Source organism: Strix aluco, chromosome 4 (assembly GCF_031877795.1).
Source record: "Strix aluco isolate bStrAlu1 chromosome 4, bStrAlu1.hap1, whole genome shotgun sequence".
NCBI lineage: Eukaryota > Metazoa > Chordata > Aves > Strigiformes > Strigidae > Strix > Strix aluco.
This window is the reverse complement of record NC_133934.1, coordinates 98,554,886-98,582,189: the sequence shown is the minus strand read 5'-3', so window position 1 is coordinate 98,582,189 and position 27,304 is coordinate 98,554,886. Positions and strand designations below refer to the sequence as shown.

At 37.4% G+C, this 27,304-nt stretch overlaps 1 protein-coding gene across 2 annotated transcripts in view; it reads right to left on the bottom strand.

Moving 5' to 3' along the window:
* DPH6 (diphthamine biosynthesis 6) overlaps positions 1-27,304 on the bottom strand; it is a 223,564-nt gene that overhangs the window by 109,218 nt on the left and 87,042 nt on the right. For both annotated transcript variants that reach the window (XM_074824522.1, XM_074824523.1), the window contains exons 8-12: positions 23,919-24,006; positions 16,257-16,407; positions 14,889-15,020; positions 10,963-11,092; positions 6,043-6,208 (exon numbers count right to left, since the gene is read on the bottom strand). In XM_074824522.1, coding sequence (XP_074680623.1) covers positions 6,043-6,208; positions 10,963-11,092; positions 14,889-15,020; positions 16,257-16,407; positions 23,919-24,006 — 667 coding nt within the window. The remainder of the gene's footprint in view (positions 1-6,042; positions 6,209-10,962; positions 11,093-14,888; positions 15,021-16,256; positions 16,408-23,918; positions 24,007-27,304) is intronic.

Genomic DNA, 27,304 nt, shown 5'->3' with positions numbered 1-27,304 from the left:
GCATCAGATAGTCTTACCAGTGGTGACTGATCCCATTCTCAACATCAGTATCAATAACTGACTTCTACTTTTGTGTGCCTCAAGGCCTGAACCACAATTACTGATGGAAGCAAGGTCTTACTTAAAAGAAGACAGCAGTTCTAGCTCTCCCTAATGTTTCTTTTTAAGATGTCTCATCATTAAGGTGGAACTGCCTAGTTGAGGGCACCCTCCAAGAGGTAATACAGTTATCCCCTGCTATTTGGTAGACTTCGTGATACTGGGTATGACTGTATTCTGCGTCCCTCAGTGGTGGCAGACAGCTTTCATCCACATTTTGGGCCATGTTGCTAATTAAATACAATTATTCACAGTCAGGGTGGTTAATCTTCAGCTAAGAAGCATATGACATATAACAGAAATGAACAGTAAAGATGTAGAGTTCAGTTTTGTCCCATTGTTTCCTGACTTGTGTACTTACAGTCTCCATACAGTTTAGAGCAGTCTCCAGGTTGCCCTAACATTATACATATTTTTTTTCTGGCAATGGCTAGGAAAGCAACAACAATAACTTTATATCAGTGACAAAGTTACGCACATAGGAGCAGGCATGACAGTGCCACTGGAGTACAAATTGCTTTCTCTCATCTACTAAAATAAGTGTCCTAAGTGCTCTCCCGTACAGCACCATTAGTGATCTACTGAAGAAAAAGTTTTATAGCAAGGACTTATTTTTTCTATAATTATGCTGTTTCCTTTGTGTCATTCTGTCAGTAAATCTGTAATTTTAATATAAATCATAGAATCTGATAAAAATTTAGGTTGGAAAGGACTTCTAAAGTCACCTAATTCCACCTTATGCTTAGAGCAGGGCTAACTTAGACATTAGAGCATTTTGCTGAAGGCCTTGCGCAGTCAGGTTTCGAGGACCTGCTGGCTACAACCTTGTTAATGCAGCCTTCCCTGTATTTAGCTGGCCTTCATTGTTGCAATGGTGAACTTCCAATTTATATTTAGATAGCTGACAATCAGGACCTCTAGTTACTTCTTTGCAGATCTACTACCTAGACAGTCAGTCCCCATCCTACACTGTTGCATGGAACTATGCTTTCCTAGCAGCAAGACTTTTGTTTCAGTTCTGTTAATCTCATGAGGCCTCTGGTATCAGTTGCTTGTCTCTGTATCTTCGAATGGCAGCCCTGCCCTCCAATGCACCAACCACTATCCAAATTGCTGTCATCCACAATCCTGCTAGGCATGTATTCAATCCCATTGTCCAAGTTGTTGGTGTAGATGTTAACAGTGTCATCCCAAGTATCAATCCCAGAGAAACACTATTTAGACTTTGAACTGTTGACTACCACATTTTTTTTTTCACCCACTGGAAGCTCTGGGTATTCTACCCTCATATTACTACATATGGTATAATATTATATACTGTTGTTGAATCACGAAAAGAAAAGACAGGAAGGAAGCAAACAAACAACTTATCAGCTATATGTATGTGAAAAAGCAGTATTTTAAAGGGTTAACTATATCTTTAAAAATTATAGTATGTTTTTTTTCAATCCCTGATTCACTAATAGGAATTTTCTGACATCTTTCTATCCTTATGCTTCTCCAGCTGATCTTCCTACATGGATAATCCATGCATCCCTAAATATATGGATTCCTTAAAATATGCATTTTGTTTAACAAGAGCTAAACTTTTGGAAAACTGCAACCAGTCAGATAGTTTAAGTAGCCAGTTAATCATTCCTGGTGTACATAATAGACAAGGCTATTTCCAACGCCACCTTCTCCTTCTAAAGGCATCTGCTACAAATTGTGAAACAAGCTCTATTGGACCATTTTCAGTTTCACTGCAAGAGAAGGAACTAAGTCTTCTTAGAAGGAAACATTAGAACCACTGCAAGTATCACTGCCTTAAACCAGATGCAAGACTCTTTATTCACACTACAGTACTTACCTACTAATTTACATTGCCTTGATGATCAGAAAAACAAAAAGAAAAAATAATTTCTTGTGAGTAAACAGAAAAAATAAGAACCTAATTTGATCAAGTTATAGGTATCTGGACACTGGAATCAGAGAGTAAGAACAGTCTTTCGGTTTTTATGTTTGTGCTACTGGGTTCAGACAGTCGTTCAGACAGTGCAGAGGAGAAAACTGAGAAAAAGATGCCTGAGGGATGGCTGAAACTGGGATTTGGCAGCTGTCAGAGGGGAAGAACTGAGGTCACCAGGAAAAGCTAAAAGGTTCAACAGATATAATCAAGTCAGAGATGCATATATGTCTGTATGTGTATTATGTCACCATCAAAAATTATTGTAGAATATGAGAATATGATAAATTCTACTGTGGCAGTTTATTTGTTAATTTCCAGTTAGAAAAACATTAAGAAACTTTGCCAAAGCAAACAAACTGTAAGTGCAAATAGACTTTTAAATTACATTAACATACTAGAAGAACATCTGGTACAAACACTGTCAACTTTCCACGCATTCTTAGATAAGTATTTGTGGTTAGTGTATCAGCTGCACTGGGCTTTTTCTTTTTATTTTTTTAATGAACTACGCTCACAGTTCATACAAAAAAAAAAATCATGAATAAGTTCTCGCTATAAATTTCTCACCCCAAACACTGCTTTGCAGTGCATCCTCATGTTTAACTCCCTGATGTACAACTGTGTTGTTAGCTTTTGTGAAGATGGTAAGTAAACTGTTTCTGTACAAGCTACCAATTACTGCTTAGTCTTGACAAACCCTATAGTCCACTGGTAAAATAGAGTTAAAAATTAAAATAAAATAATAACCTGATAAACAATCATGAGAAGTAAAAATATGAAGTACCTTTAGTAAAAATACCGAGCTACTACCAATGTTCAGCACAAATTGGGCTGGTGCCCACTGCGGAACAAAGATCTGGAGGAAGACAAACCATGTATCATCACATATTCCCAGACTGAATAGCCTACATAGTCTGTGGCACTACTATTAGAAGGACATAATCAGAACACCTGTTATACATTACTGAGATCAGCTGTATATCCTTTACAATAACTCTGATGTAGCCTACATTCCAGTTGCTCACATAGACATTAAGATTGGCAGAGGTTTCTGTACCAATAAAACAGGTAGACCAAGAAAAATACATTAAATTATCTAAGGTTTTATTATAAAAAACTCAGTGATATTGTATCTTATGATAGTTTATGTCTATTTCTTACAATTAGAAACACTGAAGTTGTTTTTAAAGAATGTTAATCCCAAAAGAGGATGAAGATTTGATTTTGCTATAAATACTTTGAAAATCCTAATTTCATTCTGCTGCTGTTTTTTGGTGTCTATCAGACTGAGGTCAGGACATTCTCATGGTAAAATTCAAATTTTTACTTTTTGTCCTCATAGCACTGTTGGCCGGATCCCACAAGGTCCCTACAGAATTAAAGTGATGCTCTGCTGAGTGATTTGTTGAGCCTGAAGTGTGAATCCCACAGTTCGTATGAACTACCTACACCTTTCTGCTGCCAGCTTCACTCTTACATGCCGGTGCACGTCAATCCCAACTTGCAATACCCTGAATATTACAGTCCTTGGCCTATTCTGAACTGAGCAAAAACACTGTGTTAAAATACATGACGATTCTCCAGTGTTCACAAAACTTCATATAGGACTGAAAAGACAACAATTTAATTGTCCAATTATTGTCAAGCAAATGACAAACAAAATCTACAGATGCATAACATAAGGGTGATAACCATTTAGCTACTGCTCCTCAAACATACAAAACTGATCAACATTACATCATCATAAAATTATAATTTCAAATAATTTTGGTTGACTATAAAGATTAAAAAAACACCTTTATTCCTTCCTTTTTTATTCTGGAAAATATATTCTATTCCTAAAACATACTGAAGTGATTTACTTCTGCTGGTGATCTTAAGAGCTTTATACCTGCCCATAAATAGTCTGAGGAAGTTCTGAAAACCCATCCAAAGAAAATTTTAATTTTGGAAAATTCACATTTAAGAAGATGCAAGATCCATATCTTCCATTAATAAATTTTCAAATGCAAATACATTGCTTATGCACTTATACATTCCTCTATGATGTATTCTTATGAAAAGGTTTTACAGGTTGTATCTTTTATATGGTATTTTAGAAATAAATAAATATTTAAATATAAACCACATTGACTGAAATAAAAGAAGAATATTTTTTTGATGTTTACTGGATCAAGCTCTGCAGAACAAAAACATTACCAAAAAGTCAAAGATTCTTAGCAAGATAAAACCAGGATAATGTTAAATATTGATACTCAGATGAAATATTGGTGGTAGTAGTAAGGCAAAATCTGGCAAAGGAAAATTAAAACTATTGCTGGTATTACCAGTTCCCCATACAGGTGTTTGCGGACTAGAGACAGAACTTAGCCATAAATGACGATAAGTAAGTGATCCTGTAGCAGAGGTGCAGCTTTTCATTACTGTTTCTTTATTCCTGTGGTCACTGGATTTTAAAAATAAAAATACTTGTTTTCCACCTTAAGGGAAAATAATGTCACTTGACTAAAAATTTCACTTGAGAAAAAAAAAAAACAAAACAAACCAAAACCAAACAACAGGCAGTGGAAAGTTTTCCTTAATATTTAAACTCCTGACCACCGTTACTGGTTACACTAGATTTGAAGAGAAACGAAGAAACGAGCCTTTCCTTGGCTATGCTGACTGTTCCATACCACTAGGAGATCCAAGGGACTGGCAGTGCCTGCTTATTGCCCATTTGGAGCATGGGACTCTTCACTGGGTTACTACAGCAATTTTCAGTTCACATCCTTTTCTGAATTTAGTCTATGCCAACTCCAGGACCAAAATACAGATTTGTTGCAAGGATATATCAGAGAAGATTCTCCAAATACAAAGGTGCAAAGCTTATTAAATTTCATCTTTGCAGGACTATGCATGATATGATACAATTATGACCATCAAGGTGTAAGACAGAATGGAAGAAAGTTTAAGAAACTAACTTTCTGCTTTCTCATTAAAGCCAGATATACACAGATGATAAAAACCCACTCTGCTATAACCACAAGATTAATACAGTAGTTATCTACCACGATTTCTTCCTGCAAATGAAACAAATCCCATATGAGCTTCTGAAGCAAAATTCTATTTCTGAAATTTTCTGTAAAAAGGTACAAAGAGAAAACAAAGCACAATTCCATGGCCATTATACTAGGCGGGTTTGCAGACTCAAAGAAGTTTCAGGAAATTTACACATTGCTTAATCAGTTTGCACAACACAGTAATTTGGACTGGACAATATATTACACAAGAGGAGTACTAGTAAGAAAGGGATATATACATTTTTTGCAACAGAAAAGGTGAGACACTTCATCAATTGTCAGAATGGTACTAGCTAGGCAAGAGGCACCGCACTAGGAAAAAAGCTTTTTATTCAAATTTTTGGTCCCCTTTTTCATGATACCTTACTGCCTCCTCTTCATAGTTTTAAACAGTATGTAACATTCTATTCAGTTTGTTATTAATTTGAAAAAAAGAAGAGTTCTTCAACCTTGCTGTACTTTTAAATGGTTAAGCAGTACCAAGAGCCTCAAGAGGGACTCCATTAAATAAGCATTTTAGGATTGACTTACCTATAAAAAAGTTTGAACTTGCTCACTTTAAACAAACAAATTTCAAATATCCTCAGATGTCTCTAAATTGTGTTTATATTCCAGGCAGATTATAAAAGTCTATGTGCGAAACAATTATTTGGTCTAACTATAACATACAACAAAAGTGGACTGTTCTTGAGATTCTCTGAAAGAATAATTTAACCGGCCTTATGATCAGAAAATGAAAGACTGATGTGGAGTAAGTTTTTGTTTTGTCCATAAGTTTTGAAAATATAAATTCAAAATGTTCATTTAAATTTTTTTTTTTTTAATTTACGCATTTTCTTTTGCACAGTCAGATGGGAGAGGAGGAGATTTTGTAACTGTATTCATTTCAGTAAACTGACATATACTCCACATGAAGTAATAAAGATTCCCTACCTTGATGGACTGACTGTAAGGTCCTATGCTAGCAGGTGCCCAGTGGGAAATGCTCTGTACATGCATGACCAGTTTTTCATCACGTAATACATCATCTGTTGCAATGTGTGCAAGGCAGTCAATGCAAAACAGTACTCCATCAGGTAACAGGGTTTCCACACATACTCTGAAAACACAAGACAATTATTTTTTTCAAATAGAAAGTTTACTTGCACCAAGTTTCAGCATGTACTTTCCATGGGGTTTTCGTTTGGATACTATGTTATAAAATTTTGTGAGGAACACAAAACTTTCAAAAGCTATGATATCACAATAACCTGCTAGCATTTACACTGTTATCTCCTCTCCAGATAATGATCAGCTTCAGACTTACCAGAAAGATAATTTCCATCACCAAGGAGAAACTAGTACTACAGCCAATGACTCATTTCCATTTGGTTATTTTTATGATGTGTATTATTTTATTAAGAATAGATGAGTTCTTTTATTAAAAAAGCCTTGACCACACAACCCTGGAAATGTCAGATAAGTTGTGCCAAGCAGCCTTCAGACTGAGTGTATCATTGTCATATTCTTATCTTCACACATTTTTCACTGAATCTCCTTCCAATGGTTGGCCTAGAGGTTCAGGTTTCTAAAAAGCAGCAGCTTGTTCCTTTATACCCTTCTCATCAAATCATACAATGGGTTGGGTTGGAAGGGACCTTAAAGATCATCTAGTTCCAACCCCCCTGTCACAGTCCAGCCTACCTTCCACTAGACCAGGTCGCTCAAAGCCCCATCCAACCTGGCCTTGAACACTGCCAAGGAGGGGGCAGCCACAGCTTCTCTGCGTAACCTGTGCCAGTGTCTCACCACCCTCACATTAAAAAATTTCTGCCTTATATCTAATCTAAATCTACTCTCTTTCAGTTTAAAGCCATTACCCCACATCCTATCCCTACACTCCCTGATCAAGAGTCCCTCCCCATCTTTCCTGTAGCCCCCTTTAAGTACTGGAAGGCCGCTACAAGGTCTCCCTGGAGCCTTCTCTTCTCCAGGCTGAACAACCCCAACTCTCTCAGCCTGTCCTCACAGGGGAGGTCCTTCAGCCCCTGATCATCTTCGTGGCCTCCTCTGGACCAGCTCGAGGAGGTCCATGTCCTTCCATGTTGGTCCATGTTGGGGGCCCCAGAGCTGGACACAGCACTGCAGGTGGAGTCTCATGAGAGCAGAGTAGAGGGTAAGAATCACCTCCCTCTATCTGCTTCTTTTGATGCATCCCAGAATACAGTTGGCTTTCCGGCCTGCAAGCACACATTACTGGCTCATAGTCAGTTTTCCATCCACTGCTACTCCCAAGTCCTTCTCCTCAGGGCTGCTCTCAATCCACTCATTGCCCAGCCTGTGTTTGTGTACAGGGTTGCCTCGTCCCATGTGCAGGACCTTGCACTTGGCCTTGTTGAACTTCATGAGGTTTGCACGGGCCCACCTCTCAAGCCTGTCAAGATCCCTCTGAATGATATCCCTTCTCTCCAGCGTGTCGACCACACCACACAGCCTGAACTTGCTGAGGGTGCACTCAATCCCACTGTCCATGTCTCCAACAAAGGTGTTAAACAGCAGTGGTCCCAACACTGAGCCCTGAGGAACACCACATGTTCTCACGTTATCATGCAATACTGAGCATATTTTTCTGTTATACTTCAAGTTGCATGACAGACACACACTTATGACAGGACTGAAAACCTACTTAAGTATTCATTTAAAAAGTTCACTTTTGTTTGCTCCAAGGGAGACTGAGTGCCTGGATAGACAGAGAGACAGAGGGTCTGTTGCATGTGACCAGTGAAAAAGCAGCGGTGGGGGGTGCGTGGGTGTAGGGGGAAATCAACATTTCAAAGCCTGAAAAATAATTATATTTGCAGTCCATGCATAAAAAAGTTATTTAGCTCCCAGCAGGAATCCAACAAAAAATTACTTGTTCTCTTTACATATCATATAACATAACCTTACAAAATTCTTCTCATCTTGCTTATTTCTTCCAAGAAAACTATTTTTCTCCCCTTCTCCTACACACAAATACAGTATTTTTTCCTCATTACCATCATCATAAGCATGGATGAATGGATTTTCTGCTTGGGCTGATAAATTTTCAAGACAATTTTGCAAATTTAGTGCAGATACACACCCTTGAGTCAATGCTCCCAGCATATTGCTTGTGAGAACTCCCACAACCAGGTCTCTGTGCATAATCCAATGATGCAGCCATGCAAACTGCTGTATAACCTTCTTCTAGACAAAATGCAACATAAATCTGTTTGTTCCATAAAAATAATCATAAAAATCCATTTTCCTGCAACTTCCTAATCTTCCTACCTGTTATTTTAGTGATGGAAGACTACATAGCTGGGTACGCAAATGTGGAGGCTTAAAAGATACAGCAGCATGAGAAATGAGGGAAGCTAAATTGGGAAAAGTTAAGTATTTATTCATAAAGAGAACTTAAGATACATAGGAGTGGAGATTGTGTAGTTTACAGCTGGGACTAGATCCCTCCTCTGAAGGCACATGCAATCGACACTCCATCCCTCTGTGATTTAGTAATCCTGGCCTACAAGCAACATCTTGAAGAAGCCTCTTCTTGCTCTCTTTTAGTCTCTTTTGACACCCAGACAGTGTAGGAGAATGTGAATCTATGATGATACACATTACCTTAACAGTGTCTTTTAACTATTTGTCATGCTATACTTAAAATTCACAAGCCTACACTACACTTTGTATTCTGTAATAAGAGTATAAAATACAGTATTTTACATTAGAAAATTGCTAAACAGTTGTTTTTAAAAATATGAACATGACATGAGGTCTGACCTCACAGTTGACCGTGCTCTGAGCAGGGGATTGGACTAGATGACCTCCAGAGGTCCCTTCCAACCTGTATTAACCTATGATCCAAGTTGAATATTTTGAGCTACAGCAGTTCTGCATACTGAGCATAGTATCTCAGATGCTTAAGGAACATGAATTACTGTAATAAGAAATAAGCCCTTTTGACACAGGTAATAAATAATTTACAAATGTAAAATTAGTTTTAACACACAACTTTTAAAAAGAACAAAAATGTCATGGACTAGGTGTTTGTTACCCAATCTCCAACGGAAAAAAACCCAACAAACGAACACACCCAAATAACACAGGAATCACATACTGCATACTTAGATCATCAAACTGTTTCATTGTCAGAGGCGGACTTGCATGGGATGTTGTACATCAGATATTGAAAATCTATGATTTGGTGACCCATGAATATGTAAGTGCAGGTAAGTTACCCACTAACAATCTGACAGAAACACAAGACATTAACAACTACATTGGATTGAGCCAAAGAACCATCTAGTACAGTATTCATATTCAACCACAGCCAAGTGCATATAAGCAGGGGAAGAAAATTAACAGAGTAAGTATATAATGATACTGTCTTGCAATAACTGCCAGTATCTCATAATGTGCATCTCAAGTCACCTCCTCAGCTAACAATTTTGCTTTTGTATTTAACAAAATAAACATAACAAAGTGAATGGAGATCAGTGGTACAAACTCTCACAGGTGGCCAGTAACTAGTGGTGTATCCCAGGAGTCTATACTGGGTCCAGTCCTGTTCAACATCTTCATTAATAATCTGGATGATGGGACAGAGTGTACCCATGGTAAATTTGCAGATGATACAAAACTAGGAGGAATGGCTGATATACCAGAGATTTGTGTTGCCATGCAGATGGAACTCAACAGTGTGTCCAGGTGGCCAAGAAAGCCAACAGCATCCTGGCTTGTATTAGAAATAGTGTGACCAGCAGAAGTAGGGAGGTGATGGTCCCCCTGTACTCTGCACTGGTGAGGCCACACCTTGAGTATTGTCTCCAGTTTTGGGCACCTCAATACGAGAGGGATATCGAGGTGCTGGAGTGAGTGCAGAGGAGGGCAACGAAGCTGGTGAAGGGCCTGGAGAACAAATCCTATCAGGAGCGATTGAGGGAGCTGGGACTGTTCAGTTTGAGGAAGAGAAGGCTGAGGGGAGACCTCATCACTCTCTACAGCTACCTGAAAGGACATTGTAGAGAGGCTGGTGCTGGTTTCTTCTCACAGGTAATTAGTGACAGAACAAGAGGGAATGGCTTTAAACTGCAACAGGGGAGGTTCAGACTGGACATTGGAACATCCCTGGATGTGTTTAAGGGTCATTTAGATGAGATGCTGGGGGATATGGTGTAGGGGAGAACTTTGTAGAGTAGGGCTGATGGTTGGACTTGATGATATCAAGGGTCTTTTCCAACCTGAATGATTCTATGATTCTATGACAGGCTGGAGAAACAGGCACACAGAAACTTCATGAAGTTCAACAAGGAGAAGTTGAAAGTCCTGCACCTGGGGAGGAACAAAACCATGGTCCAGTATATTCTGGGGGCCAACAGCTCAAAAGCAGCTTTGCAGAGAAGGACCAGGAGGTTCCTGATGGACACCAAGTTGAACATGAGCCAGGCATGTGCCCTTGTGGGGCTGATGATATCCTGGGCTGCATTCAGAGGACTGCTGCCAACATGTCAAGGGAGGCAAACAAAAAAGCAAATAAAATCCCACCAACATAAAAGAGTTGTCAGTTTAATCAAGTCTCAGAGAAGAACTGGGTCTTCCAAAAAATGTATTATTCTTCCATATAGGTGGGGCATTTGTAAACCTTATGGTATATACTAAGGCAAGAATTTCCAATCCTAGTGTTTTTGAGCTGAGCAGCCCTGATGTACTTACTCCAAAAGGCAGCAAAAGTCTACTTCTAAGTCTGTGAGGCACAAACATTTGGACAAAAGCTTCATAAATATGGTAACAATAACTCAGTATATTACAGTGTATCATAAATATACTATAGCAGTAGTCTAATCCTACCTTGCTGGTGGACACAAATCAAATTCTGTCACATAAACTGAATTTATGACATTGAAATCTTTCATGCTCTTCATATACAGATGAACCAAAATAATATCCTTCAGTTTCAATCCCTCTGAAGTCATATTAGCTGCAGGATAAAAATAATATAGCTGTTAAAGACAGAATATTTTAAATGCATGTAGAAAGACAGCATAGGCATCCTGGTTTTGTTCAGAAAAACCAACTGGTAATAACCTAACAGTTGTCTAAGCATGACTGAAGGCTTTGCAACATACTACCTTTTCCCTCATAATATCTATTTTTTTGTGAAATTCTTTCTCATGTTAGTTTTCCAAATACACAGAAACAGAATGCAAATAAATTTTATCAACCCTGAGCAGTGGTGAATTCTTGCCCCAAGAAAACATATCATGCATTAATGCATACAGATATGTTACAGTCTGAATTCCTTGTAACTGTAAGTTTTATTATCTCGTATTTTTTTATTTTCAGTCTATGACAGCTAGTAATCTATAAAGGACTTTGAATCACAAAAGTACAGAACTGGAAGGGACAATAAGAGGTCCTTTAGTGCATCACCCTCTTCAAAGAAAAGATCAAATATTTATATGCTATTCCAGGGGGATGCTTGTCTAAGCTGTTTTTAAAAATCCTCACTGCAATAATAATCTCTGCATAAACAAAGAGTTATAATGGCAAGACAGACAATGGGAAACAGAAGTGGCCACAGGAGAAATGAAGGAAAGATGAGAGCAGAGGAAAGTTCAAGCAGACAGTTAAAGAAAAGATACTGGGAAGTCAAGATCATCTGCACGTGTGTGCATAGAAGATTCCAGTCATAGCACTTAAGGAGAATCTATTACTCTTACACAGTCAATACTATAACAAGATATATGAATCAGCTCTGCAGTGTGGACCTTTTGTAACTCACGAGCAATAGAAACTAAATGAAGACAAAATCTTCTCTGAATATAGAACATATATAATAACACGGTCTCATGTGACCTAACTTAAATGAACTACATAAACCTCTTCTCAGAACTTTGGGGATCTTGTCTTGCAATGTTACAGTGTGTACCTGTATATACCCATATATATCTATATATTTGTTTTCCAGTACAAGAGTATAAAGACAATTTCTGTTGGCTGTTGCCTTAGTGAGAAACAAACACTTTTTGTGTAACACTTTTCTGTGCTTTTAAAGACAGTAGGAGTTGGCACACTTCCATAAAGGTTAGTTTGTTCACACCAATTCTGAATTTTGCTCTGATTGTCTCAGCTTTATTTAGTCATACTGCCATTAGCGTTGGCAATCTGAAGAGGGGAATTCTCACTGATAGAAAAGGAAGTGTGTGCTAAGTGATATAAGAGATTATATAGCAATTGACATAGAACTCCTGTGAAGTCAAGATACATCTCCAGAAATACCAGCTGAGTGATTAGAACACAAGAATAATTCTGTCCAGAAATATCAATGTATTTGAATGCTGTCTGATAGCAATCACTAGGTCAATATCAGCTCTTATGTCATCAAACTTCCAGCCAGCATTTTAGTCAAGAAGTAAGAGTTTAGGCCCGCAGTTAAAAGTTCTGCAGCATTATATGGAATAATGGTGGGGAAAAAAAACACCACCAAACTGACTCCCCCTCCCAGGTCTAAATTTAAAATGCATAAGCCAACAAGTTAACTCTGATTTGTGGACACATAACAGTATTAGAACAAGTTGAAAGCAAAGAGATTTGGATAAATTCATAGTTTCTAGCTTTATTTTAAAAAATATTCTTAAAGTAAAAGTACAATCCCTTTTTCCTCTGCATGAATTAGAGGAATGACGGGAAACAATTTCTCCCTAGCTTGCAAGCAGAATAAAACTGAGTTCCCAAAGCACTCTATCTAGTAGAAATGAATAAATGATGAACTGGTTACCAACCCACCACTTGGGTTCTTGACAAGTTCTGTTTCCCAAGGAGAGGGTTCTTACGTGGAACGTCTCCAGGATGTACAGGGAAACTATAGAGCCCTTCTGTTGAATTTCAAGCCATTTGCTGTTCCTAATAATTTATAAAATATGATTAGGTGACTCATCCTTACTTATGCAGAACTGCCCAAAAATAAATGACCCAAAAGGTAACATGGTCGAAGTACAGCTTAATTTTTTTAAACGGGTTATCCAGGATCCTTAGGCTGAGAGCCACAAAAGACAGTATCCAAACCGTCTACAAGAAGTAGCATTTTAGACTAAATTTTCATGTAATAATAATCTATGTAGTTCTCTTCAAGCCTTTGAAGCTTTGCTGTGGTACAGCTGCATCAGAGCTGCTTTATATATAAAGCACTGCAATTTTTGTCATCTTCCAATCACATCTAAAGAAAAGTTTAACAAAAGAGTTTAAGAAAATAAATATAAACAGTAAGGTACTGTATTCCCTTCTGTTCTTGGCTTCACGAGAGAATTCCACCTACTTTACAGAGCAACCATGTTTCATAACATCTAGTACTAAATTCCCATTTCTGAATCCTTTTGGTAGCACTTATCCTCTTTAGATGTGATTAAATCAGTTAACCCAGCAGAGGTTAAAAGGACTGTGCTTATTTCATTCACACTGTACTGAGCACTGAACTGCTGTATAGATCGCAAGTACGAGTTCAGAAAAAGCCTCGTGCATATTTGCAGATGAGTTGTCAGAAACAAATTGTTTCTTTTGCCATGACAGAACCATAATTCATTCAGTCTCCCATACCCACTTCCAAAAACAGAAAAAGGAGAGGAAATGTGAGACCTGACATTTTCTACCAAGGATCAGAAAATTACCTTTTTTTTTTTTACTGTAATACAGCTAATGCAAGTAATTTGCTGAAAGTAACCAGCCACTGTACTAGTCAGAGACACAATCTTTTCTGACAGATGCTAAGGCAAAAATATATCATGTTTGTACTGGCGGATTTCCATTCAAATGTAATGAGAACAAAATAAAACATTACACAACCCTTTTGCTTCAATTTACAGATTATGCCCAGAAGATTTACACTAAATACTATTGTCTTTTATTAAAAGTTTGGTCACATCCACCTTGATGATTTCCAAGCAATCAAAAACTAGCTTAATGACCTTCTACAAAGTACAACGTCTTTGCTTCTGAAAAAAAGTCTAGGGTTTCTTTATCATCCTATATTTAATCATGAATACTCAGCTGCACATGCAAAAAATAAGATTTTTATAGGACAACACCTCAGACAAATTCATGGACATGAGCCTACCCATTTAGATACTAAAATTATTTCCATTTTTATGAATGAAAAGAAGCCGGTATAAACATACTTTACTTAAAATTTAGAATTTAAAAAAACCCCAAAAACCCAAAAATGTGAACACTTTATTTTATATGCCAGTATCTTGTAAGAGGGGGATAGTAAGGAACCTGGATTTCATGATTCCCAAGATAGTAATTTCTTCTTTACATTAAGAACATAAATGAGATTTACTACTAGTGACCTAATCTTAGATGCCCAAACGTGCAACAGCTTTCTTGAAAACTTAATTTAAAATTATGGTAGCTACAAAAGTGCTTCAGCAAGTAGACAACATCCATAGCACACATGCACACTCACACACAGAGTATATATTGCAAGAAAGCTATAAAGCAAGTTATAAAGTGAGTAAGTACTGTGTAGTGTTGTTACAGTGATATGAACAATACTCTGGCTTTCTAGAGTCTTCAAAAGTCAGTCAAATTATGATGTGTTCAATATTAAAGCTGGCAGTCTTGATATCAATGACTCTAATCAAATGCAAAATGAGATGGCAAACTGACAACGACAACATTTAAAGTTATAATACCATATGACAATACAGATTCTTACTTAATACCACATTAAAAACAGTGTAGTTAACAGCAGATAATGCATTAACTGAAGAAAGCACCTTGGAGAGAAGAAAATGCTTCCCTTGCTGCCTCTTGAGCACTTCTGCCTTTTGATGGAAGGAAGTGGGCAGCAATACCTGAAAACCATTGGTATCCACTCAGGGATTTTCCTGAACTTCCAAACATCTTAGCTATGGGAAATGAAGAACAGCACTATGATTATAATAATGAAAGATTTCAGATTAACCTAGAATATATTTTAAATTGTTTAAGTAAGAAGAACATCTACAGAAAAAAAAAATGAAATCACAAACTGTGAAAACATCTTCAAAAATTATTTACAGACAAACAGATATAAAACAAAAACTTAAAAGTAAGTGTGTTGGTAACAAAGCTTCCAAATGCTACTTGACAAATCCTTCTTCAACACTGCCTTCAGAAAATATGTCTGCAAGTACTATTTAGCTGAGAATTTCAGTACTTTCCTCATTTCCATTTTTGCCAACCTTTAATAATTTCTCTACCTGTTTTGATACAGACTTGGCACAAGACGTGACACTGAAAAGGTAAAATTTTCAAAAGTATCTAAGTGACACAGGAACAGATTTTCAAATTTATATGCCAAATTTTAATGGAAGTTAGGTGTTTAACCTGGTTCTGATCATCTTAGATAATGCATAGTGTGTTTAGACATTTTCTAACATCCCACGAGGCACTTATCCATATTCGAGAGCCTAAACACCATTCACTATCAAACATTGTTATGCTATGAAACTTAGTTTTCAGAAAAAGTTTACTAATCTTTGGTGACGCTGTGGTATTTCAATGAGGTACCAATCTATGAAGTCAGGCTTCTCTTGCATTAATCACCTCATGTTTGAGGCAGTGCTAATATCAGCCATACGATTAGTTACTGCAGCTCACCTAAGAGGCACTAACTTGCTAGGCTGCTAAACTCGACCATGCATGTCACCCTGAGGTTGCCTAGGTGGGGACAGACTCATACACTACAAGCAAGTTGAACGGTTGCATTTTGTACTCCATTTTAGAGTTTGTTTTTCTATCTTCAACTTAAAAATCGCAGAGTAGGGGTACAGGTGTGGTTAGACTTCAATCCCTCCACTCAAATGAATGATTCTATTATAATAATTTCATTCAGGCAAACAGAACATATTAATGTGTGCTTTCTGAAAGAAAGAAAGAAAAAAATGGGTTATGCTCCTTCTGTAAAAGAACTTGAAATGCTTCATTACTACAGATCTATTGATTCCTATCAGAAAACTGCATTGTAGTAGGATCTCCTTTTTTCAGACTGGTTATTGAAGGTCATGCATTCTCTTCAGGAGTGTTCTTACAGTAATTAACAGGGTACTCCACCACAGAAATATTCAATATTATTTTTTTAATGAAAGCTGTGCAAGACTCACTGAAATCCAAAGAATTATGTTTCAAAGATTTCCAGATGACTGCAATGTTTTGCTCTGGTTCATCCTCTTCTGATGAAGGGAAGATATCATCATCATTGCAGCTTACCGCACAAGAACAGCTATTGACCATAAACATACCTGAAGATTCACCCTGCTTGAGACAAACATTATAAAATAAGCAAGTAAACAGCATACAACGCAGTATGAAATCAGCAAATTTTATCATTCAGATTTTGGGTTTCAATTACAAAAAATACTGTAGCTTAATGGGTACATAAACTTAGAACAATTCATGGAAGAACAGCATTAGGATTTCCCACTATTCAGACTGCAGAAACTGGCAGAATACAATGTGCTCCTGTTGACATATCATATGGATTAAAAACGCAGACTTAGTAGTAAATAAGGACAACCAATGTGAAAAATAATGGGACTCAAGATGAAAGACAGAAAGAATACTATGATGAAGAAATGCTATTCCACAGTTATATACAGGACAACTATGTTTTCCAAAAATAGTATAAATTAAGTGAAAACATGAACAAAAGTACAAAAGCAACAATTTGATAATTAACACTGTCACTAAACACTTGAAACAGAGCAAAAGACTAACAAGAAAGTTTTAAAATTTTGTGCAGTCCATGTAAAAAATATAAAAATATCTCTATTCATCTCACAAAGACTATCCCTTCCATCAAACTCACCATGCTTTGGGATGCTCATAATTTTGAGATACAGAAAAGAGCATTTCTCACAATTTATACATTGAAGTAATTTCTTGACAAGGAAGGAAAATAATTCACTGTACCTTCTCTTATTCCCAAGTGCTTTCTTAGGCCTAGGAAGAGAGAATTACGCAGTGCGCCTTTTAAAGCAAAATGCACAGGCAGAGCACATATTGACCAGTCTTCCAAAATTCTGTGCTCATTGTATTTTCAACAAGTCACATTATTACAGCATACATACTTTTCTTTTTTTTTTTTAAATTTTAGAACAATCAGAATCCCTACTCTCTTCCATCTGATTTTCCAAGGCAGCCTAATCTGCACAGCATGTTGACTTTGGGATCACTAGTTTGGCTAATACTACCTGTCTTCATCTAAAACCAATATGAATTATGTCAGAATTTATCCATTAACCTTAACCAAACATCACTGCATGCTGTAACTCCAGATTCTATCAGTTACTTTTCTGCTCAAAGGTATCAAATTTCACATAATGTCTAAACTATGCATTTTATTACAGGCTTCTTAAATATTAAATTCACAAAAATGATGATAAAGCCAAATAAAGCAAGATTAAAAGTTGACAAAATACAAAGCCTTTGGCAATCCTTAAATATGGATCAGAAACTGCTGAATATTCTTTCAGCTCACAAATTAGTGTACTATCTATAGAATCTTGATGCAAAATGTCTATGAGATAGAATATTAATGTTATACAGTGAAGCACTCATAAGGTCACCTGAAGTTTGACCCTCTGCATTCTTTGCTTTTTAACAATTAGATCTCATCAAGCTGTCAAACAAAATGGAATATAGTAAAAATTACTAATCCAATTTGAATATAGATTTTTTTTTAAAAAAGTAATTTTATGATTTTTTTTCTTTTCTTTGGAAAAGAAAACGTTGCAATTTCAAAAGTTTTGTCTGGATATTACAAAAAAAAAAAAAGGTGAGAAAAAAGGCAGAAAACTAGTATGCATCAGAAGTCTGCAATGAGAACTCACCATTTACATCAATATTTGACTTTACTGGAGAGAAAAAGGATCCAGTTAAGCTAAAGCAGTGTATTTGGAAATTCTCAGGAATGGCTAAATTACAAAAAGGTCATTACCTATGAGAGGAAACTCAGCTCTGCTGCCTCTAAAAGGGCTCAAGGGGAGTTTTATAAGCACTGCAAACGCTAAAGCTATGCTCTAAGAGGGGCTGATGTTCTTTGATTGGACCTCATTTTATTCATTCCTCCAAGAAAGGCATGAAAGTCAAGGCAATGATCTACTTTATGTGAATCAATTGCACATGAGAGGTTAAAAGAAGTCAACTAAATGTAGCATAATGGTGCAGAGATGAAAACTGCAATTTAGCACAACCATGACATGCATTCAAACATTACAATATACAAGCATCCAACAGTATCTATACTATTTCCCGCTCATCAAATTACACCTTTGACTACTGCTGTTGGTTGATATATTTTGCCGTTACCCAGAGGGCTGCCTGATAGCCCCTAACCCTTTAGGTATGACTTAGAAAATAAAGAAGCAGGAACACAAATCTGTAATTGAAATAGATCTTAAACTGGATTATGCTGCAAGAACTAAAACAATTCAATTTTTTCTATTTTTCTTAAAGTTTCTATTTTTTATACATGAGACGTAGCTTTATAGAAATATACACTGTATAGTGGCATGAAATGCTAAAAGTGCTAACATTTCCTTCTTCCAAATTGTTGTTTTATTAAAGTAGTTGCTTTCACTGTCTAATCTGTAACATCCATCCTATAACAATCAATTTGCATTGCAGCATGGGCATTCACTGACTACTAGTGTAACATATACAGAGTTTGCACTTCTTGGTCCTACCCCCTGAGTAAGCATGAACAGACATGGTGATATGAATGATACTATCACAGTGTTGCTTTGGGTTTTGTTTTTACATCACCTGGATTTTAACTTCAATATGGTATAAAAATCCATCACTAGACAGAAAATATGTTAAGTGGAAAGGGAAAAGTTCCAGCTTGCCAGTATGACAGCCACTTTGTTTTTTTGCTGTTGTTAAGCTTTACATCGTTACCTAGAGCTACAGGATCTTTTGTAGGTACTATTAGAGACCTGTAACTTCTCTCCATTCCCTAACCTGGAGGACTGAATTTATACACTCTGCAAGTGAACATGAAAAGAGCACCTATTCCATTTTTATGCCATCTGTGAAAATTGTTCCTTCAACTATGTTTCTAAACATGTTTTCTGCAAAATGTGCTTCATAAAAAATTCATAGGGATGTAGTGAGACTCACAGACTGTATCACAACTGGTTTGGTGTAACCTACAGAACTCCCCTGTAGCTTTGTAATCTGTTAATATTACAAATATCCCAAATTGATGCCTCATGAAATTTTCCTGTCATCCACAGTCACATACCTTTTTCCTAAATATGTTAATATTTTATAAATTGTTAAGCTTATATCAATACTGCGTCACAGATATAAATAAAATTATACATCTGTGTTTACACACATACATAAACAGCTGGTCAGTTGCAAAAGTTTTGGAAATTACTAAGAAATACTAGAAATTCTACAATGTCTCTTACATACACCAAAGACCATAAAAATAATTACAGACTACTGTTATTTCAATGCCTATGATACATCACAATGATTCATTCAAGGCTGACTCCCACAATGCTCCAAAAACATAGGTAATCAATCACTTTCCACAGCAGCACAGGTGCACGCTACAGCAGAAGTATTAGGTGTAGAACCTGGCACTAGAAGAACAACAGGCTCAATGCCAGTCTAAGCAGAGCTGCCAGACTCTGTTTAGCAGCTATATTCAAATCTCATACAAATGTTGGTCTTCCATTCCTGTCGAGAAAGTAATCTAAGAATTTAAAACTTAAAGTTATAGACTGCCATAAACAGACTAACTTTCCCTGAATAATATTCTCATCACTTTAAAAACAAAAAATCAAGCGTGTTATAATGACATTTTAATTAAATCTTACAGAACCTATTTTATCACATAACATTTTCATGTTATTTCACAGAAGCAATATATTTTCCCATTTGTTACACTGTTTCTCCCACACCCACTGTACATTGTGATACCAACCTAATTTTGGATCAGAGCCTGCATGCATGCATATGCTTAACTATATTCACATAACTCATGTCATTGATGCAAGTGCGCTCAGAATGAAGTTAAGCAAATGCATGAGTGTTCCAAGATCCAAATTCTCCTGTTGAAAAAGCCTTGGAGCTAGGACTTTGACTGATATAGCTGAAATTCCATGCAGTGGTCTTTTATGAAAACAACAGATTGCCTTCTTAAAAAGCTTACATTCTCCACTACAGAAACTGGTATAAAAACCTATCACAACACAGTTCCAAAACTGATCGTCCTCCCACTGAGCAGCAATGAGAATACAGTGGGGCAGAGAGCTCAGAAGACATAAGGAAAGACTATGACAATCTCTTTATTCTTTGTAGCATACCTTGATAACAGATACCTTGAAATAAATATGATGAGAGACCACATACATCTCCTTGCAGTACGTCAAGTACAATACACAGACACGTAGGAAAGAAAATCCTTTACTCTGAAAGACTTTCAATTAAAGTCTCTTCATTATGAAAAAAGAACAAAAAATTCTCTTTTCTCAGAGAACTGGACTGAATCTGCAAGCAAATGGAGTAGGAAAGAAAACCCTTTATTTATAAATTTAGCATTTGAAATAAATCAGTGTACAAAAGAAATTTTGCAGTATTTGTTACAAAGTTTTGAAAACATAACTACAAGGGTTATCTATATTCTTATGATGCAGAAAGGAAACTAAAGGTTACCTAGAAATATAATTCACTATCAGAAGTATGTTCACGTCAACAGAAGCTCCAATAGCTTTAATTTCTGTTTCTGCTTATTCAGACGCCAACACAACTTAACAGAGTAACAGAATAGTATAATATGGGGAAAATAAAAATATTTTGCAAGTTCATTGTGCCATCAAAGTGAAAAAAAATTTTCACAGTTGTTTTTTTCCTAACTGAAAATATTCAAAATTAAATTTGTATTGAATACAAAAGACAATACATTTGATTTAAAGATTCTGCAGTATGCTTCAGAAATTGCCTCCCCCTCAACAAAAAACATTCTATACTTTAAATGTACAAAGTGACAGACTTATTGGTAAAGTAAAATATTGATGAAGCTAGCTATGTGTATATACAGCACAGTGGTGACCTTGTTTTTCACCATGAAGTAAATGAGGCATTCCTGAATTTTAAGCATTAGTGTTCTATCAGCATTATTATTTAGTCTTAATGTTTTTGCAAATGTCTACAAAAAGTTATCTCAAGCCGTGTTTATCGAACTTTTAATAATGTTTTAATAATAAAAATCTTATATTTATTTATCTCTTTAGCCTCTTCTGTATCACTAGTAATGAAAGAAAAGAGGGTGTGTTAAAAAAAAGCTTCAATTATTATGCAAAAACACATCTTGAAGTTGCACAGTAATGTATTAAACCAGAACAGTGAGTAAAATGTTATTTTCCCCCAGGCACAAGGGCTCATTTTGCTGCCAGAAACAATCTAAAACAAATTTCTACGCAGGCTTTGTAGTTAAACATGAAGAGATTTAGCTGAAGAAAATGCATTATAGAGGAGGAAAGACAGCAGAGACTAAGGTACGCTAGCTATAATTGCATAATGATTATAAAAGTAAATTCAAGGAATGTAAAATTAGCACCTGTGGCACATAACAAAGATAAAATGAATATAAAATAAAAGTTAAAAATATGTATATCTCTCAGTTGAAATGATAACAAAACTGATGTCATAATACTTATTAGAATTACACATTCACTGTGCAGTCTATTAATGGTTTCTACAAAGTGCTTACACAAGTTGCCACTTTTACACACTGTTCATAATGGAGTATTTTTTTCCCAGTTTTCAGTAATCCCTTGAAAGCCTGAAACTAAAATTAGTTCTTCTAAAGAATTTTTTCCCTGCAGTGATTTGTTATTGTGGGATTGGCTTTTAAGCGCTGAATTACTAACTGATACTTAAATTTTTTTGTAGGGCTTGTAAGCACCGAATAGTGAGAAAAAGTACAGTACTACAGACATATCAATCTTGAAGGCATCTCTATCTTTATGCAGTTAAACCATGCTAACTTAGTAACAAGTTATGCTCTGAAAGAATGACTGGTTGTCCATATTCATAACTTCTTGAAAACCTAGCTTATTTTACCGTGACATTAAATAATCTATAGTCAAAAGATTATAATGCTATTCCTTATGAGACAACCATTGTAGAAGATAGACTATTTTCCTTTTAACTGTACAAGACATTGGTTTATATACCAAAATCCAGGGCAAGCCTCTGTAAACCCTTACCCCTTTGAAAGTGTGACAGCTTTGTCTACAATGGATTTGAAATATGATTTACTACAACACTGCTTGAAACTGTGAGGCTTTAACCAAATCTAAAACATCTACATAAGGGGGAAAGAGCTTCTGAACAGATAAAAGTAAAATCTTGATTCTTACATAAAATGTTATGCATTTTAATATGATTTTTTGCCTGATTTATGTAAAGCTTTGTGTTTTTCATTTTCCCTAGCCTGTCATATTGTAGTGATGTATGGTGCATTTTAGCATCAAGTTTGCCATGAGCAATAAAGTCAGTGCCCCCAAAGAAAAATTAATATATTATCACTCTTCCCCACCATGCCCTGCTTCCAAATTTTCCTTTACTCAGCCTATTTGGTTTTGCTTCACATAGTTAGTTGACATCCTTTTCACAGTCTCCCACACAAATATTTAATGTTTTATTTTTGAAAGAAATCCCAAACTAGAAATTGACAAGATGAAATACAATTTACTTTCCAAGGCAAGAATGAGGCCATCATGGAAGAAAACTGCACAGGTATTTTATCTGTTTGAACAATAAAATTAAAAAAGAGGGGGGAAAAGAACACATGATCTATTGAAAGAAATTCAGGAAATGTAGTCACTCAAGAGACATGAAATGTAAAATACCAATATATTAATGTTCTATAACAATCCCTGCACCTAGAAGAGGTTCAGTGATCTTCAAAGTGAGGAAAGAATTAGGAAGAAAAAGATGGCTGGAAAAGCAGTAGGAAAATCATGAGGCACTCACTTCAACAAAATACTAGCACTTATAGATGTTCAGGTGGAAAAAAAATTCATTTTACCCATAAAATAATGAAAATAAAAATAGAAAAGTGATGACCAATACTAAGAAAAATAACTTGTTTTGAAAGATAAGATAGCTCTGCTTACATAAAAGTCTAGAGTTCCTATTCTTGTTCTGCTGTTTCTATGGAATCATAAACTAAGAGAATGAATCCCAGGGAACTACTAATGATTCCTTTAAGATCTTTGACCAGGATAACCTCCTCTACATCATTTGAAGTCATTCATTAGATGTATCTTTCAAATGGAAAACATAAACCAAAAAACAGTGTTTAAAACTTGAGCACTTGTGGGTCAGCAAGTTTTTAAATCATCCTCTTTACCTCAAAAACAGCAAAAAGAGATGCCACCTCCCAACAAATCAACACTGTTCATACAGTTTCCTAACACAGATGTGTTCCACAGTGTGGCTAGCTGTACTACACAGGTTACACACGTGCTTGACTCAACCATGCTAGCTGAGCACTTTGAGGTTTCAAGATGAAAAATGCTACACAAATATACTACCTCCATTCATTCATTTGACACAAGGAAGCATTTGTGCTGAGTTTCTCCTTATGGTAAGTTCTGAAATTCAACTAAATATGTTCATTGTTATTTGAAAGTACACCCACATGAGAATATGTAGGTTCACTCCAAACTCTAACAAAGCAACATAAAAATAGAAAGCATGCATATAGCTTTAAAGGAAGATGACATTTACAATCTACTTGCCTTATTCTCCAGGTGTAATTTTAAAAAATGAAGGTAGGCCACAGGTGCAAATGCATCAGCCGAATGCACAACCACCTTGGCTGAATCTCTGAAATACAAAATTCTTAGCATCAAATACTAGTAGATAATTTTACATATAGACAACATTCAGTCGCTATATAACACAGACTCCAAGTTAACTCATTGAAAATCTATTTTCTCATTTAGTTTTCATATGAATTAAGAAAAAATAGTTTGCTATATAAAATTGTACTGTTCAACAACACACTATCTTCAATATTTTTCAATTTTCAAAAGGAATAAACTATAATTCCTGTGTGAGCCGGCACAGGCTCACAACCTGAGAACATAGGAACAACCACAAAACCACTGCTGAAACGCAGAGTAAATTTATTTTCCATTACCTTGCCAACTGGGGGATCCCTGAAGCAGCACCCAAACAGAGGCACACAAGTGGGGACACAGACACCGTGGAGCTTGGTCCATGCTAGAGGATCACTGAGCCTGCTGTTTTTGCCTGTATTTCAGGGATTCGCGCAGGTGTAATTTACCATTGTGCTTTGATCTTTCCCACAGCAAGGCAGGAATCTCAAGCATGTTCGATAGGGTGCCTCTAAGTCTATCACAGGCCTAAGTTATCTAAACACAGATGTTCTACTTGTCCAACACACAAGGCCAAACAACAATTAGTATGATATATGTGTTTTTCGACACCGCAGCTGCAAGTCACTTGAGCGTGTTTACAATCCTCCTTGCCAATCTTCCGTTATTTTCCCACACTTCCAGACCAGTATTGAGAGATTCAGTTAGCTGTCATCTATGAAAGCATAAATGACATTATGTTGTACATTATAGAGACTAATATGTAAAGCAATCTTTTAATTTCATCAACAAGAGATTTTTTAGAAGTCCATTCTTCTTGATTAATGCTCCATGGTTTAGTTCTTGAAGTATTAACAACACACAATATTTCACACTAAGAAACTGAATGATTCGACCATCTTGCATCTGCTATTGAAGACTACTAGACACAACTTTTTAATGCCAAATGTGTTGGTAACAATGATAAACTTCCTGTGTGCTGATTCAAATTAGTTAATTTTAGTTTTTCATTTTTACAGACACAATCTGTCACATTTTGATTCACAAGAGGCAATATCTGTTACATCCATCTGCATAGTTTTACTACTTAAGAAAAAGGTAGCTCTAGGAAACAAACATCAGAAGGTGAGAAACTCAAAGAAAACGTTAAGAGAAACTCGGATGCAGTACAAGAAAATCTGAAAATTGTTACAAGTAAGGCTGAGGACACACCGATAATTTTCTTGAATCACAGAATCGTCTAGGTTGGAAAGGACCTTGAAGATCATCTAGTCCAACCGTTAACCTAGCATTGGCAGTTCCCAACTACACCATATCCCTCAGCACTATGTTGACCCTACTCTTAAACACCTCCAGGGATGGGGACTCCACCACCTCCCCGGGCAGCCCATTCCAATGCCTAAGAACCCATTTGTAAAGAAATACTTCTTAATATCCAGTCTGAACCTTCCCTGGCGCAACCTGAGGCCATTATCTCTTGTTCTATCACTTATTACTTGGTTCAAGAGACTCATCCCCATCCCTCTGCAACCTCCTTTCAGGTAGTTGTAGAGGGTAATGAGTTCCCCCCTCAGCCTCCTCTTCTCCAGACTAAACAACCCCAGTTCCCTCAGCCGCTCCTCGTACCACACGTGCTCCAGACCCTTCACCAGCTTCATTGCCCTTCTTTGGACACGCTCGAGTAATTCAATGTCCTTTTTGTAGTGAGCAGCCCAAAACTGAACACAGTCATCGAGGTGCGGCCTCACCAGTGCTGAGTACAGGGGGAAGATCACTTCCCTGTCCCTGCTGGCCACGCTATTTCTGATACAGGCCAGGATACCATTGCCCTCCTTGGCCACCTGGGCACACTGCTGGCTCATGTTCAGCCGGCTGTCAATCAACACCCCCAGGTCCCTCTCTGACTGGCAGCTCTCCAGCCACTCCTCCCCAAGCCTGTAGCGCTGCTGGGGGTTGTTGTGGCCCAAGTGCAGCCCCGGCATTTGACCTTATTGAAACTCCTACAGTTGGCCTTAGCCCATCGCTCCAGCCTGTCCAGGTCTCTCTGCAGAGCCTCCCTACCCTCGAGCTGATCAACACTCCCACCCAACTTGGTGTCATCTGCAAACTTACTGAGGGTGCACTCGATTCCCTCGTCCAGATCATCAATAAAGATGTTAAACAGGAGTGGCCCCAAAACCGAGCCCTGGGGGACACCACTCGTGACCGGCCGCCAACCGGATTTAACTCCATTCACCACAACTCTTTGGGCCCGGCCATCCAGCCAGTTTTTTACCCAGCAAAGCATGTGCCCATCCAAGTCTCGAGCTGTCAGTTTTGCCAGGAGAATGCTGTGGGAAACGGTGTCAAAGGCCTGACTGAAGTCGAGGTAAACTACATCCACAGCCTTTCCCTCATCCAATAAGCAGGTCACCCTGTCGTAGAAGGAGATCAGGTTTGTCAAGCAGGACCTGCCTTTCATAAACCCATGCTGACTGGGCCTGATCATCTGGTTGGCTCGCATGTGTTGTGTGATGGTACTCTGGATCGTACTCGAGCTGACAGGCCTGTAATTTCCCAGATCATCCTTCCAATCCTTCTTATATATGGGCGTCACATTGGCCAGTTTCCAATCTGTTGGGACCTCCCTGGTCAGCCAGGACTGCTGGTAAATGATGGAAAGCGGCTTGGCAAGCACCCCGACCAGCTCCTTCAGCACCCTCGGGTGTATCCCATCAGGTCCCATAGACTTGTGTGTGTCTACGTGATGCAGTAGGTCACTGACTCTCTCCTGGATTGTGGGGGGGTCGTTCTCCCAGTCTCTGTCTTCTGGCTGAGGAGGCTGGATTCCCTCAGTACAACTAGTCTTGTTATTAAAGACTGAGGCAAAGAAGGCATTAAGGACCTCAGCCTTCTCCTCATCACTTGTTACCATGTTTCCTCCCACATCCAGCAGGGGATGAATACTCTCCCTGGTCTTTCTTTTGCTGTTGACATACTTATAGAAACATTTCTTGTTATCCTTGATTGCCGAAGCCAGGGTAATTTCCAGCTGGGCTTTAGACCTCCTGATTTCTGCCCTGCATAGCCTCACAGCCTCTTTGTAATCACTGTGAGTGGCTATCCCCTTCTTACAAAGGCCATAAACTTTCCTTTTCTCCCTGAGTTGCAACCAAAGCTCCCTGTTCAGCCAGGGGGTCTTCTCTGTCGCTGGGTTCTCTTACAGCACCTGGGGACTGCCTGTTCCTGAGCCATTAACACTTCCTTCTTAAAGAGTGCCCAGCATTCCTGGACCCCTATACCTT